General features: G+C 43.8%; 1 protein-coding gene across 5 annotated transcripts in view; it reads right to left on the bottom strand.

The window, feature by feature from the left end:
• The window catches only part of LOC139102570 (ras-related protein Rab-37), a 119,224-nt gene that overhangs the window by 28,919 nt on the left and 77,285 nt on the right, over positions 1–13,020 (bottom strand). For all 5 annotated transcript variants that reach the window (XM_070656569.1, XM_070656570.1, XM_070656571.1 and 2 more), the window contains one exon: positions 12,045–12,155. In XM_070656569.1, coding sequence (XP_070512670.1) covers positions 12,045–12,155 — 111 coding nt within the window. The remainder of the gene's footprint in view (positions 1–12,044; positions 12,156–13,020) is intronic.

The following is a 13,020-nucleotide window of genomic DNA, read 5'->3' on the forward strand; positions in this document are numbered from 1 at the left end:
TTTCCGTGAAACATTTTTCTATTAATTAACGGATACAATTAAAATTTAGCACTAGAGCGGTTAAGTATCACTCGTGTTGAAAAAAACCGAGAAGTCGAGACGCCTTTTCCGCTTCGCGGGCGAGCATCGGAAGGCGCGAGAGTCCGCGAGACACTCCGCGGAACGGGCACGAGTTCGGGAACTGCCGACTTCGACAGGTCGGGGAAACTGTCGGCGCTCTGTGTGGGCGACGGGGGTTTCCTACCCCCCTGTGTAGCGCGCGCCGGGCACCTGACGTCCTTCGCGGCAAGGGGAGGGAGAGGGTGATACCGTCTCCGCACCCGTTTCGCCGCTCACCCACGCTGGTAACAAGAGTCTCGGCACTCTCCGCGCGCTCATCAGCCAGGAACCGCTCACGTTCCCATGACGACACGCGTGCGATTCCATCCCTTTTACTCCCTCGCCCTACCCCTCCACCCGTACATCCCTTTCGTCTCGTCCTGACGCACCCTCGCGAGCGCACGCGCCACTGGGTGCCTCGTGGCAACAGGTTTTGGATCCCGCGCTGCGAAGCGCGGCCTACTCGAAATCTCACACTACCAGATTCCGGGATCGGGACAGCTCGTGATCGATATAGATCGACGCGATGCGGTAGGCGAGAGAAAGAGAGAGAACTTAGCTGGAGGAATCTCAGGCCGCTGCGGGTTTATAGCGCGAGTAGGGTCTGGGTTATCGCGGCCTCGTGACGTGGATTTCAAGGAAATGATGTATGGGGCGGAGGAAAAAGGGCTGGCGGGGATTATGATGAGATATCGAGGTGGTTTTGGCACGCGTGAAAATGCCCTTCCGGGACCTTTCTCTTCAAGACGCTGTTTTAGGGTGACAATATAGCCGCTGGCTTTTTTTTCTTTTTCTCTTCTTTATTTTTTTCCCGAGTGAAGTCAAATTACGAATGTAAAACGGCACCGGTGCTTATATTTGCGATTCTACCTTTAATTAATTTTTATTTCGATTGCTTTGAATATTGCAAGGAAAAAAAAATATATATATATTCTTGACTTCTCTTTTTTTTAAGACTTCTAATATACTCGTGTGATTTTGTTATATGTGACGTCGGCTTCTTTTTAACCATTAAGAAAAAGTTGTAGGGAACAGCAGAAAAAATAACTGAACGCTTGTCACATTCTGCAGTAGTTTTAGCGATGTTCCCCCTAGGCGGTGATGTGGTCAGCGGTCTTCTCGAGATTGGTCTTTTGAGAAGATGAAGTACTTCTCAACGCCGACCGGAAAGTGGCAGGTACGAGAAGAGAACGCCTTTGACCGTCCGTACGTCATTATCGTACAATCGCTTGAGTTTCGATCTTACGATCATTGCGTACTTGACATGATTGCACCGCGCACGCACCTCAATCGATCCCTATGGAAGTGCGTCATATTAGCTGTCACGAGAGATTACACGTATGCAGCGCAATGATTAATGTTGTGCACAACCGTAAATCCATAATTAAGGAGGAATTAATTATTAATTTATTCCCTAACACAATTTGTAAAAATGAACGTAAAGGAAAACTACGAGCAGCATCAATAAATAATTCCGGAACAGTAACGTTAAAGAATAATGAAAGAACAATTTTGCCAAACGTACTTTATCTAGCGTCGTTATATATAATAGATAACATGTCGAAAGATAAATTACTCGGTATCAAATTGACTTTTCATTCAGATAATCGTTTCACGTCTTTGGATACATCTCAGCTGCTTCCTCCCGATTGAAGTTTTTTTTTTTAATCGAACTCTTACGAACCATCTGATGCCGGTGCTATACTGATATTGATACTATTTGTGTAATGGAATCTATGGTTCTAGCTAAAGAATTAGTTCTCAAAAGATATCGTACAATCTTTTAAAGATGTGTGTTCAAAAATGTATGAGCTTCTATGATGTTCACATTGGAATCTTAATTATAAACCTCAATTAGCGTCCAAATAACAGATTAGCCTTGTCATTTAAAAGATCGATACAGCATCTATTAGTATGTCAAAGTACCAAATAGAAAAAAATCGTCTTTTGTTCATTGGCATTTTTCCCTGTCGGCGTCCGTGGGGAACGCAGGATGCGAACAAATTGGTCCGAATCTTTCTCCGCGGAAATCATTTTTCCGGCTCTCCTCATCCCAGGAAGCAAAAAAAAAGCCACTCGTGAGTCGTTTCTTTTTCACGATACCCGAAACGATTTATTATAGGTTCTGATGTTGCTCTCTCCACGCTTAAGAAAATCATGCGTCTTTCCGCTCCTCGATCGCTATTCAAATAAAAAGTTGGAGCCGAGTAGGTTAACAAAATTACCATGCAACTTGACTTTTAAATGTGATCTCTTCTTTAACCAAAAGTAAGCCACTTTCAAAATGCTAACCGCGAAAAATGTTTTAGAAATTTTCTTCGAACGTGTGACGCATACGGAAACTGCTCGCGAAAAAAATTCATAAAACAATCTATTTATAGTATTGATAGAATAATTAAAAATATCGTATAAACACGTATCGTTCTCAGCAAGTAATTGTACTCCTCGTTTTAATATTAGATATTACAAGGCGCGCATTTCGAGCGAGAAAAAAAAAGTATCGCGACGCATCGCGATAACCCTGTCGTTTATAACTATCAAACTATAACTTTTTGACAGCTGACATTTACTCTCGCAGCACGAAAAGAGCCAAGCGAGAAAATCAATCAGCGCAAAAAAGCGGTAACAATTAAATCTCTACATCTCCTTTTTAAAATAGAAAAAATAGTTATTTGAATTCGATACGTTTTTTGTTCGATTTGAAAAATATTTACACAGCTCTTGAGTTTTAGATATTTCATATACGAACTCCGTAACGTTAATAACCAGTTTCATGTTTTATTTAATCTGCAAATGTTTTAGATTGAAATGTCATACGTAAAGAGATTTTTTTTTTATATATTACAATGCAACGCAGTTTTGCTTGGATAAATATTAGTCAGTTTCTGGAAATCGCGATGTCATTATCAAAGCGTGAATTATATATGCTGCGGGATTTACAATCAATAGCTGTGTTTCCTCGTTAAATAAATGATCTACGTAGTCGGATATGAATTATCATAATCATAATTCTACGATTCTGTGCAATTTCATTTTAATTATTGGAACCCGTCATTACAAAACGTGCATTATTAGAACTGTTGATATGCATTTGAAAATTTCTCTCTTGCCTTTCTTATGCATTATGTCGTGTAGAAGCGTGTGATATTTGCTAAGTTAAATCGCATTTTATGTTAGCTACAAATTTATGGAGTTGATTTTATTGAATAAATTCGATTATTTAAAAATATTTTTTTTGTTGAGAAGATTTTCTTTCAATTTAAATAATTTTATGAGCTTTTATCGCGAAGTCACGCGGAACTGCGACGAGTGTATTTCGCGTTGCGTACACCGCTTAAATTTTCACAGCCACCAGCGCCGACCGCGAAATTGTTGTAAAACCCGTTTTGCAACAAATTTCGATCCGCGAACCTCGGCAATTTCGCAAATTATGCATTTGACAGCTCCTAGCCCGCCCTGGTTTTGTACACTTTGCATCAATCTACTGCAACGCGCGGCTCACGTCAGTGTTTCAATTGCTGAATATCCCTCGTCCCTTTTTGTCCCCCATTTATTACACGCGTATAACCGTACCTCGTTTTGAACGTGCCATTATACGCTGCGTACAACTAATACCATTAAGTACCACTAAAGTTAAAGCGATCAACTAATCCTCGAGCGGCGTCTTTGTATCATCTCTTCTTCCACGTCGTCTTTCTCTTTCACGTTACTTAAAACAAATTTAAAGACAGTTTTTTATCGCGTCCCCTTTTCTTCCCATTATTCTATTGTACGTTTTTAATTCAAGTTTTTCCGCGCGTCCTCGTATTTTTCTCCATCGTCGTGAAAAAATCTCGGTGTACATGTCGATGAAAAGATACACCGTCAGGGCTTTTAATATACGCGCTTCTTCCTTCCTTTTCCCTCCAAGACTTTCTCTTTTGTCTTACGGGCAAAAGTGTACGCGCATTACGCGTATACACGTGCACGCAGACGGAGGAGACCAAGTGGGCAAAGTCTGCTATCGGGCGTCCCACTGCGAGGGGAACCCCGGAGGCCGGGAGTTTATTAGCTCAACCCCCGGTCAGCGATGGCAGTGACGTAGTAACGCGTATAAAAAGACAAGTGTCGGCTAAAAAAATTAATAAGGCATAAATGCGGGAGGGTAGAACGGACGACACGTCGGTGCGCCGTAGTCGACACGGTAGACTGAAGATTGTTGATTTCAACGAACGAAAGGTTAACTAAATGCCAGCTGCCTGCGCCAGCGCGTAGTACAACGTTAAAATAATAAGAGGACAGCCCGAAGAGATCGGTGGTGGACGATCACGACGATGACCTCCGTGGCAAAGTCCCCCGCTTTCCACGAAGAAAAACGTGGGTCGACGAAAATCGTCAAATGTTAAGGACGAAGCGTTGTTTCGAATTGGAGTACGCGATCGATCTACCGCGAACGACTCCAACCCATCGCTACTGAAAGGGTGCCCCACCGAGAATCCCGTCCCCTTCCGCCGCTCGGGCAACATGGAACTCGGAATACGGAAAACATATAGGGGCGCCTCCAGCCATATAAACGAAACGCACGTTTCTCTATCACGACGGGAATGGGGGGGAACGAACGGGGAAAGGGGGCCCACCTTCGGTAATGGACAGAAGGGTGACGACGCGGAGGGAAAAATAAGAGAGCGGCTATTTGCACACCGCGAGCGGTCAGATGACTTCGTTTGTGCCACCCCTCGGTCGGCAGATGTCGGATGTCTTCCCGACGCGGGACCAACGCACAGGTCTCCCGTTCTCGCTTTCAAAATGGCAGAAGTACGGAGTACTTAAGGGCGTGGGCCGTTCCGGGCCGTTCACGCCTGACCTTTTTCAACGCGGGCCCGTGCGAGGGGATAGGAGCGACGGGCCTTAACGCGTGAATCCATAGGATTCACCAGAGTGGGAGGAAGTCCTTTCCAAACGGTCGCCTCCAGTTTGCACGATCATCTTCCCGCAGCCGTCCAAGCGCGCGATAATGAAAGGTAAACACACGTAACGGGATTTTAAATGAGAATTCAAGAACCGAGAAATGGGAGAGCGAAAGCTGACGAATATGAGACCGCGGAGGCTGTAGCGGAACGGTGCCGTAAACGAGAGAGAAATAGAGAGAGAGCGATGAAAAATTCTACGGGAAAAGAAAGATCGAATAAAGAAGTTCTCGCGACTCGTTCGTGATTGACGATCCAAATGTCGCCCATTCGCGTGACTCCCGAAGAGCACTGCTATCGACGATAGATCGAAATAAAATATTACTTAACTTCAGTCAAACATCCGCCGGTTTGAAGGGCAGCGGGGAGGGAAAAAATCTTGAAATAAAAGAAATTAAATTGCGCGACGAAATCGTACATCAGAGAGAGCGCCTTAAACAACGCGCGCGGCACTAATTTAATCTCCCTAATCGATCTGGCCGTGCGGCCGCACGTGGGCGATTATTTCCGAGGCGAAAACGCGGTTGACGCGCCTCGGAAACGCGCAGCAACAATATCGAAAACCAATAATCAACGACAAATGTTAGCCGCCCTCGCGCGGCCCGATCTTCCAGCGATGCAGTTTACACTCGGCCTCGATTAGATTACACGGGACCCAGAGCAACAGGCAGATGTGGTATTAATCCGCGGCACAATTTATCGCGATCACGCCGCCTGAAAGAGTAATTCGATATCGTCGACGGCGACGGGACACATCGCGCGCTCTCGCACCCTCGCCTACCCCGCACCGCGGGAATTATTCGCTGTACGCCGCGGCCAATGATTTATGGAAAACTATGTAAACGATCGGCGATTACATCGCGCCGATAAAAGACGTGAAAAACGTGTCCGCGATGCCCCCCGCCGATCGATATTGACCTTTGCGGTATAACCACGCGAGTGCAGTCACCCTGTCTCGAAAAAGAAAGAAAAATGTTCGCGCATCTCGCGTTGAAACGAGACTTGATACAGACTTCGCGAACTGTCTAGCGCTCCGTCTCGTAAAATCAGACGTGAGACATTAATCTTTTCCGAGAAGATATTTATTCGAGATTTTAATCGCGCAAATCCAGAGGTCTCTCCTTTATTCATTCATCCGCCTCTTTCCTTTAAATAATTCTTCGACGATAAAACAGTTACGAATTTCTTTCAACGTGACTTTTTGACGAGAGCAAATCGGGGTGAATATCGATAAGGCGACGTCACGACGGAACAGCGATCGCGGCATCGAGCGAAGGTAGAAGTGAAAGAATGACCGCAGAGATGGAGTGAAGCAAGAAGAACGAAGAGCGAAAAGGGGGGCCTCGAGTTCGTGACCAGAATAACGTCCGAGCCTTTCTCGTACCGGCGGTGCATGCAGGAGCAAAACGATCCGAGACGACTCGAGCATCACCGGCACCATCCTCGCCGACTGCGCGCAAACCGCGTGTTTGGGTACAACGATGCACGTTTGATCTTCTCGCAGCGAGGCGCTCCGCCGAGGGAACCCACCGCGGCGAGGAGACCACCGATAAATCGCGCTTTCGGGCTATCTCTTAGTAAGTTCGCCTTGGCGCCGTGTATGCTGCGAGAGAAGCAAACGCACACAGGCGGATTTAGAGCGGAAAGGAATTAAGCGCGAGGGTAAATATCGCCGGCCAGAAACGCATATATCGAAAGCAAGTAATAAATCTGAATTCGGTAAACTACGGATCTGCCCGCGGACAGTATAGTGACCGTAAAAGATAGATTGTAGCGAACCCGAAGCGAGGCCGAATAATGAAGCACGGGTGCAATTAATACGTGGAATTCGGGTGAGAGGTAAACCTGCCGCTCTTTCGCGCGGTCGAAGTCAATTATTTCGATAATACGAGACGACTGGACGCTGTCAACGTAATGAGCATTCTACGTCTCTCTCGGCAGTCATTTTAATCGCCGGGGGAGAAAATTCCACGGATGGCTGCTCGCTTCACATCGCAGATTTAGTTTTCGGTTGATACAGATATTTTTTTTTTTTTTTTTTTTTTTTAATCGTTTTAATGAAGAGCCACAGGCGCAGTTAATCAACGTCCGATATAATTAAGCGACCAGACGCGCGTCTCAACCTGCATTTGCGACGTCTTCCCGCTCGCTTTCCTTGCTTTTACGTGTTTCCTATCCTTCCCCTTTCTATCATGCATACGTGCGCGGTTGTGGTATAGACGCAGATGTTCATCTTAAACAGATCAGCGAGAAGTTTACGCGTAATTAAAAGCTTTATAGTCATGCGAGCGATGCCGCTGCTCTGTAATCATATCACCTTTATGTCGTAAAGCGAATCGAAAATTTCCCCTTGATCTCCGGGTACTCCGCAAGTACCCACTATAATTTTTATAATTTTAAAACGAACTTTATTATCGCAGAATTAAAAAAAAAGAAAAAAAGAAGAAAACCAAATAAGAGATAAGACACACATTACAGTTACTTTAGATTACACAGTACTTATATGAGGGTCCCTCATATAAAACTAAATGCCATAAATAAACGTCGTTAAACTATTTTACAAATGACCGTTTAAATAGATATTAATCATATATCGGCTGCTGTGCGTAGTCAATTGTATAATAAATTATATGTGTCGAATAATACTTTTAGTTTAAGTGAATTTTTAATAAAATCTAATCGCTACACCATTTTCTTTTTACGTGTTTGATGAAAAATGAGGAAACTTCGAGTAAGTAAGACGAAATTGATACGCTTAAGTATACGCAAGCAATTTGATAGATATTCTGAAAATTGGTACGGTTTCGCCACGAGACTTTCCTTCACGCGCAAGGAGAGGAACTTGAAGCAGAAGAGAAAAAAAAAAAAAAGCAAAAGAACCGAATCTGCTTCGTCACGTGGCGCAGCCTAACTTGGCACTGTCGGCACGAGTGATTTATTGCTCACCTCTTCCCCTCGTTCTTTTAACCCTCGATATTCCGGTTGCCCACAATGAAAAAGACAAGGAAAGAACGTGCGTCTACCTCCTTCTTACTCGCTTCTTAAAATTATAATCAATTTTACTCTTACTTCTACCTTTCACTCCTTATTTCGTAAGGAAATGTACTATCGATTCGCGCTTTTATGCTATATTTTTGTTTTAATTATTTTATATATTTTTCTGCGAGGAAAAAAAAAAAAATATATATATATATATATATATATATATATATATATAATTTTAATTTTAGTTTAGCGTATGATATATATGAAATAACACAAACGACAAGACACAGCTTTTAGTACGATCTCATTTTAGAAATCTCTTCGACGCGTTTCACACAATATTTCGCATCTGAAAGCAGGCCACCACTTTTTTTCCATACCTAACATCGCACACGACTTCCTTCGGTTTCCTTTATTCATCTTTCCGCCAGCAATCCCTCGATTCTCTTACCTTTTTGCCTAAGTGTCTCAATGCAGGGCGGACGCATACGCTTTGTCTTCTCCTCTTTCGCGTCTTGTCAAAGATCGCTCCGACGGCATTTTCTCACATTCTCTGCTTTATACCCTAGCGAGCTTCAATGTGATCACGGTCCATTTTACTTCCTTGTCATTGCAAAGCCACGGACGCTAAGACCTTTCTATTCGACTATTCTCCTCTACATTTGTAATACATTTTGCGCTTACTTAAAATCGAGACAGAAATTAAAAGTAAAAACAAAATAGAATATTAATCGAAATTTTAATTTAAAATAAAATTCTAAAGGAGAATATTAATCCCTTACTCGTTCAAGCAGATGAATAATGTTCGGATTACATGATAGAAACCGCTGTGTGTATATCGATACGGACTCAACGGGATTCGCATCAATCGCGGAACGTGGATGACCATCAAATACAAACTGTAATTACGTAATGAGAATCGAGGCAAAGCCGATTACCGTAATTCCAAAATCGTACAATACTAATTATTTTCACGTGCGCGCATTGACCGATACGTATTATTCGTATTTTTATTACCTTCGGCACTGAGCGGCCGGGCGAATTAACGGCCACGATATATCACGCATTCTCACGTATTTAAGTAATAATACCGGTATTATACACGACGCATAATAAAGGTACACGCCGAGACTTCGCGAGATACACTTAATTGAGCGAGCCGAGATTAATTAACAAGATGGACGTTCGGTGCGCGTAAGCGTTTAATTAGCACCGCGCGACTCTTCCCCGTTGAGTGGACGCTGATTAACTATAACGGTCTTTAACTTGAGCTGGAATTCTCGCAGTAATTAATTAGCTCTGACTATCGACTCTTCCACGGTACGGATTAAATTTATAGAAAGGGAGACTCCCGGCGCTGATTACAGGCCACATCCGACCACTCTCTTCCTCTCTCTGTTCTTCCTCTCTCTCGCACTCTGTCTTTCTCACTTGCGTCACAGCGAGATCATTATTAAACAAAACCGACTGTTGTAAACACATAAAATATATTGAATTAAAACAACTCCCATAATTAATATCCCTGTGCAAATGCTCCTTTGTAAGCTTTAATAGATTTAAAATACACAGCTGGGTAAAAGCTATTTGCAAAAAAAAAAAAAAAAAAAAAAAAAGAATTTACATAACGGAGTAGGAGCGAGACAGAAAGAGGATTTTATTTGCGCGAGATGAACGTGTAAATAATCGTAACGAGCAATGTCGTGTTTTATTCGAACCCGCCGATATTCAAAGTCCGCCAGCGTAAAACGTGATCGTGCGACCGATACGCGAACATTTTTCAATTCAATATTAATCACCGTTCCTCGAGAATCGTGCTAGCGGATTTCTCCGGGTCGCGCATACATCTGTCGGCGATGCGACGTTCCTCGGCTCCGATAATGAAATGAAACTTTCATGCGCGGGAGAGCGTCTAAGACAGACTCTCTCGCGCTACCGGTGAAATCTGTCCCGGCGGGACGGCCGTTTTGATAAAGCAATTTCAACTTTCTCGAACTGTTAGCGAAACGACAGCCGACTGCTAGCGCGATCGAAGAAGACACGAAATGTCTTCCGGAAAGCGAAGAAACTCGATGCGCCCTACAATCAACGGATCGACATCCACGTTCTGCTCGTCGCGTTGGCTTCCGTTTGCGGAAATAAAGCGGAAGCGTAACGAAATGCCTTCCGGACACGCGGAGAACACAGTTCTCAACCCACGTGCACGCGCGAATAATCTTGCGGTTCTCCATTTGTCTGAACGCCAAAGAATCCCTCCCGTTAAATTTCCTTTCTTTTTATTGGGATATCGTTTTGTGCGCGCGCGCGAAATTCCAGGGAGATTCGCGCAACAAGGCGCGTTCCTCGGATAATCGACTCGGCGATGAAGAATTATGACCGACCGCGGACCGACAGACACGTACTATGCGCTTGATAAATGCCAAGGTCGCGTTAAAGCCACTTCCCCGGACGATTCGCGAGTCGGCCGCTACCGACGCTTCCTCCCCCGTAATTGCATAGTTTATCACAAAGACTTTCTCTGCCGGCGCTTCCATCAAAGGCGAATAAGCTAACCACCTGAAAACCTCAATACAAACGCCTCTGTAAATCCCTGACCTATCGTTCTTCCCTTTCTCTCTTCCGTCCCTTCGTATCTCCTCGTCTTTTCGACGGCCACGTGAAAGCTCGTGTCGTGAGGGGAGATTGGGGAATTGAGTGCCGAACAAAAGGGAAAGGGGGGGGGCCCTCCTGTTCGCCCGAACGGCTCTTTTTCGTGGCTGGTGCCCCCGATAATCGTCGGTCCGGTAGCGAAAACATCAAATGCAAATTGTTCTCTGACGGTATCTCTCCCTCCCCCTCCTCCCCAAGGTCTCGCCCAATTTCTTTTCGCCTTCTCGAAATCGGTAAACTATAAATCAAATTTCTCCGCGACAAGACTGAGAAAAATGCCATAAATATTCAGTTGACGCCGCGACGGCAAGTGACGCGCCGACGTTTTAGATACGCGATGTAGATACGCGTGTGCAGAATCTACACAATGCAGTATGCATAGAGCGGCGTTGGCAATGTCCCATCTCTTCGCACCCTTCCGGGGATTACCAAACCGCTCGTGGGGGCTAGTACGGCGAATGATGTATCGTCGTATTTGGGGCATGAAAGTGGCAACGCTACCTGCAGCGATGCAGACAGGGACTCGCAAGTGGTGCACGTTTACTTTTGCTTCTTGTCGGCTCACTCTAGGTTTATTTTACGTTAAGGACTCGAAGCCAAATGTATATGCGAGCGTATATAACAGCCTTAAAGATTTTCTATTTAGATACGTCGGGTAATAGACAAAATTTGCATCTGTGATGCAATGACAGAAAATATACAGTCGATTAATATAATTCACATTTAAAAGAAGAGAATAATTATTTTATATAAATAGTTTTAAAGTTTAGATATCACGTTAGGTATCTTTCTGTGTTATCGTTTGGACACTACACCGTTATACAAGATCGAAGATTTCCGAGGTGGTAGTTAATACGTAACGTGCCGAGACAAAGCTTGCACAGAACGCACGCGAACGCATCTCACGGTCGTTGGGCTCGTGCATAAATACGTTGCTCGCATTGTCAGACGTTGATACGTCATCGTATGGCGACATTGTAATTCTACTCGATACGTGCATCGGTATCGCAACTAATAGTCTACCGAACAAAGAACACATAACTACAGAAATACATATAATACTTTCCAGCTCGATCACCACTCTTTATTAAAAAAAAAAAAGTGCATTATCATACAGATTATTAAAAAATAATTCGCGATAGATGATAAATAAAAATAATTACCAGCCGACGAATATGATTAATCTAATAGATCTGTGAGAGCGAAAATGGAAAAAAAAGAGTGGAAATTGCATGCACATGGAAGGCTCTCGTTGAATTCACATTTGCAAAATAATATTGTAATAGCGAGGGGGCCCCCTCCGTTGAATTCCACGGTTTCACCGAGCTGGAAAGCTTTAATTAAATATCTCGGCGCAGTATGACTTACCGTGAAACCGATACCCACGGTGGCCGCAAAGTTCCCCGGCTGGAATCTTCCGGTATCGAACTGGACCAATAACGAAGTCTTACCAACTCCGCTATCACCGAGGAGAATTGTCTGTAAGCACACACGCGAATGTACCCTGGATTAATTTAAGAAAACTTTAATAATTTGATAAAAACGTTTCATTTGCCGTAAACGAAGAAAAACCATTTATGTATCACGACTACGGTCTTTAAAAAGTTCACTATCCAATTAATACACGCGAGCGTTTTCCACTTCTCCGGATCGCGTCGCGAATATTTGCTCGAAAGTTTGTTTTCTAAATAAGATATCTTTTCACACGTACGCTTCTTGCGGACTGTCGCAGTTGTGAATATTTCCTCGATTGCATTTTGTACGATTTCGGCAAAAATAAACAAGAATACGAAAAAAAAGAAGAAAAACGCGTTTGCAAACACGATTACGAGGAGCTATTGGGTTTTCTAGTTTTAGTCAAGTCGGATGTGTCCAAGCGCAATCACGGTCCTATTTTGAGTCTGTTCTGTTCATTGGATACGTTACCAGTGCACAAAAGAAACAGAGAGAGAAAGAATGAAAGGAAAACAACGCCGCGATGGTGCATCGAGTGTGCAATAAACCACGGTAGTTTGCAATCAGTAGCAATGTCGTAGTCGATTGCGACGATAAGCGAGCGGGCGTAGCAACGCAACCGGAGTCCATCTTCCACTCGATATCAATTCGCATTGGCTCGAAATCTAGAGACGCTTGTTGAGAACGGATCGATCCGCCGCGGACCATCAACATTGTTCTCAATAGCAAACCAAGCGGCGATCCGTTTAAATGAGTACGGCATTCGATACTGGACTCGATGGGAAAACGAAATTAGAATAAATAGTAAAGACGTAGCGCGTTCGATTGACGTCAAACGCTTAAAAAAAAAAAAAAGAAAAAAATTTAAGGCAGACTCCGCTGGTTTTGT

The sequence above is a fragment of the Cardiocondyla obscurior genome, linkage group LG05, assembly GCF_019399895.1.
Source record: "Cardiocondyla obscurior isolate alpha-2009 linkage group LG05, Cobs3.1, whole genome shotgun sequence".
Classification (NCBI taxonomy): Eukaryota; Metazoa; Arthropoda; class Insecta; order Hymenoptera; family Formicidae; genus Cardiocondyla; species Cardiocondyla obscurior.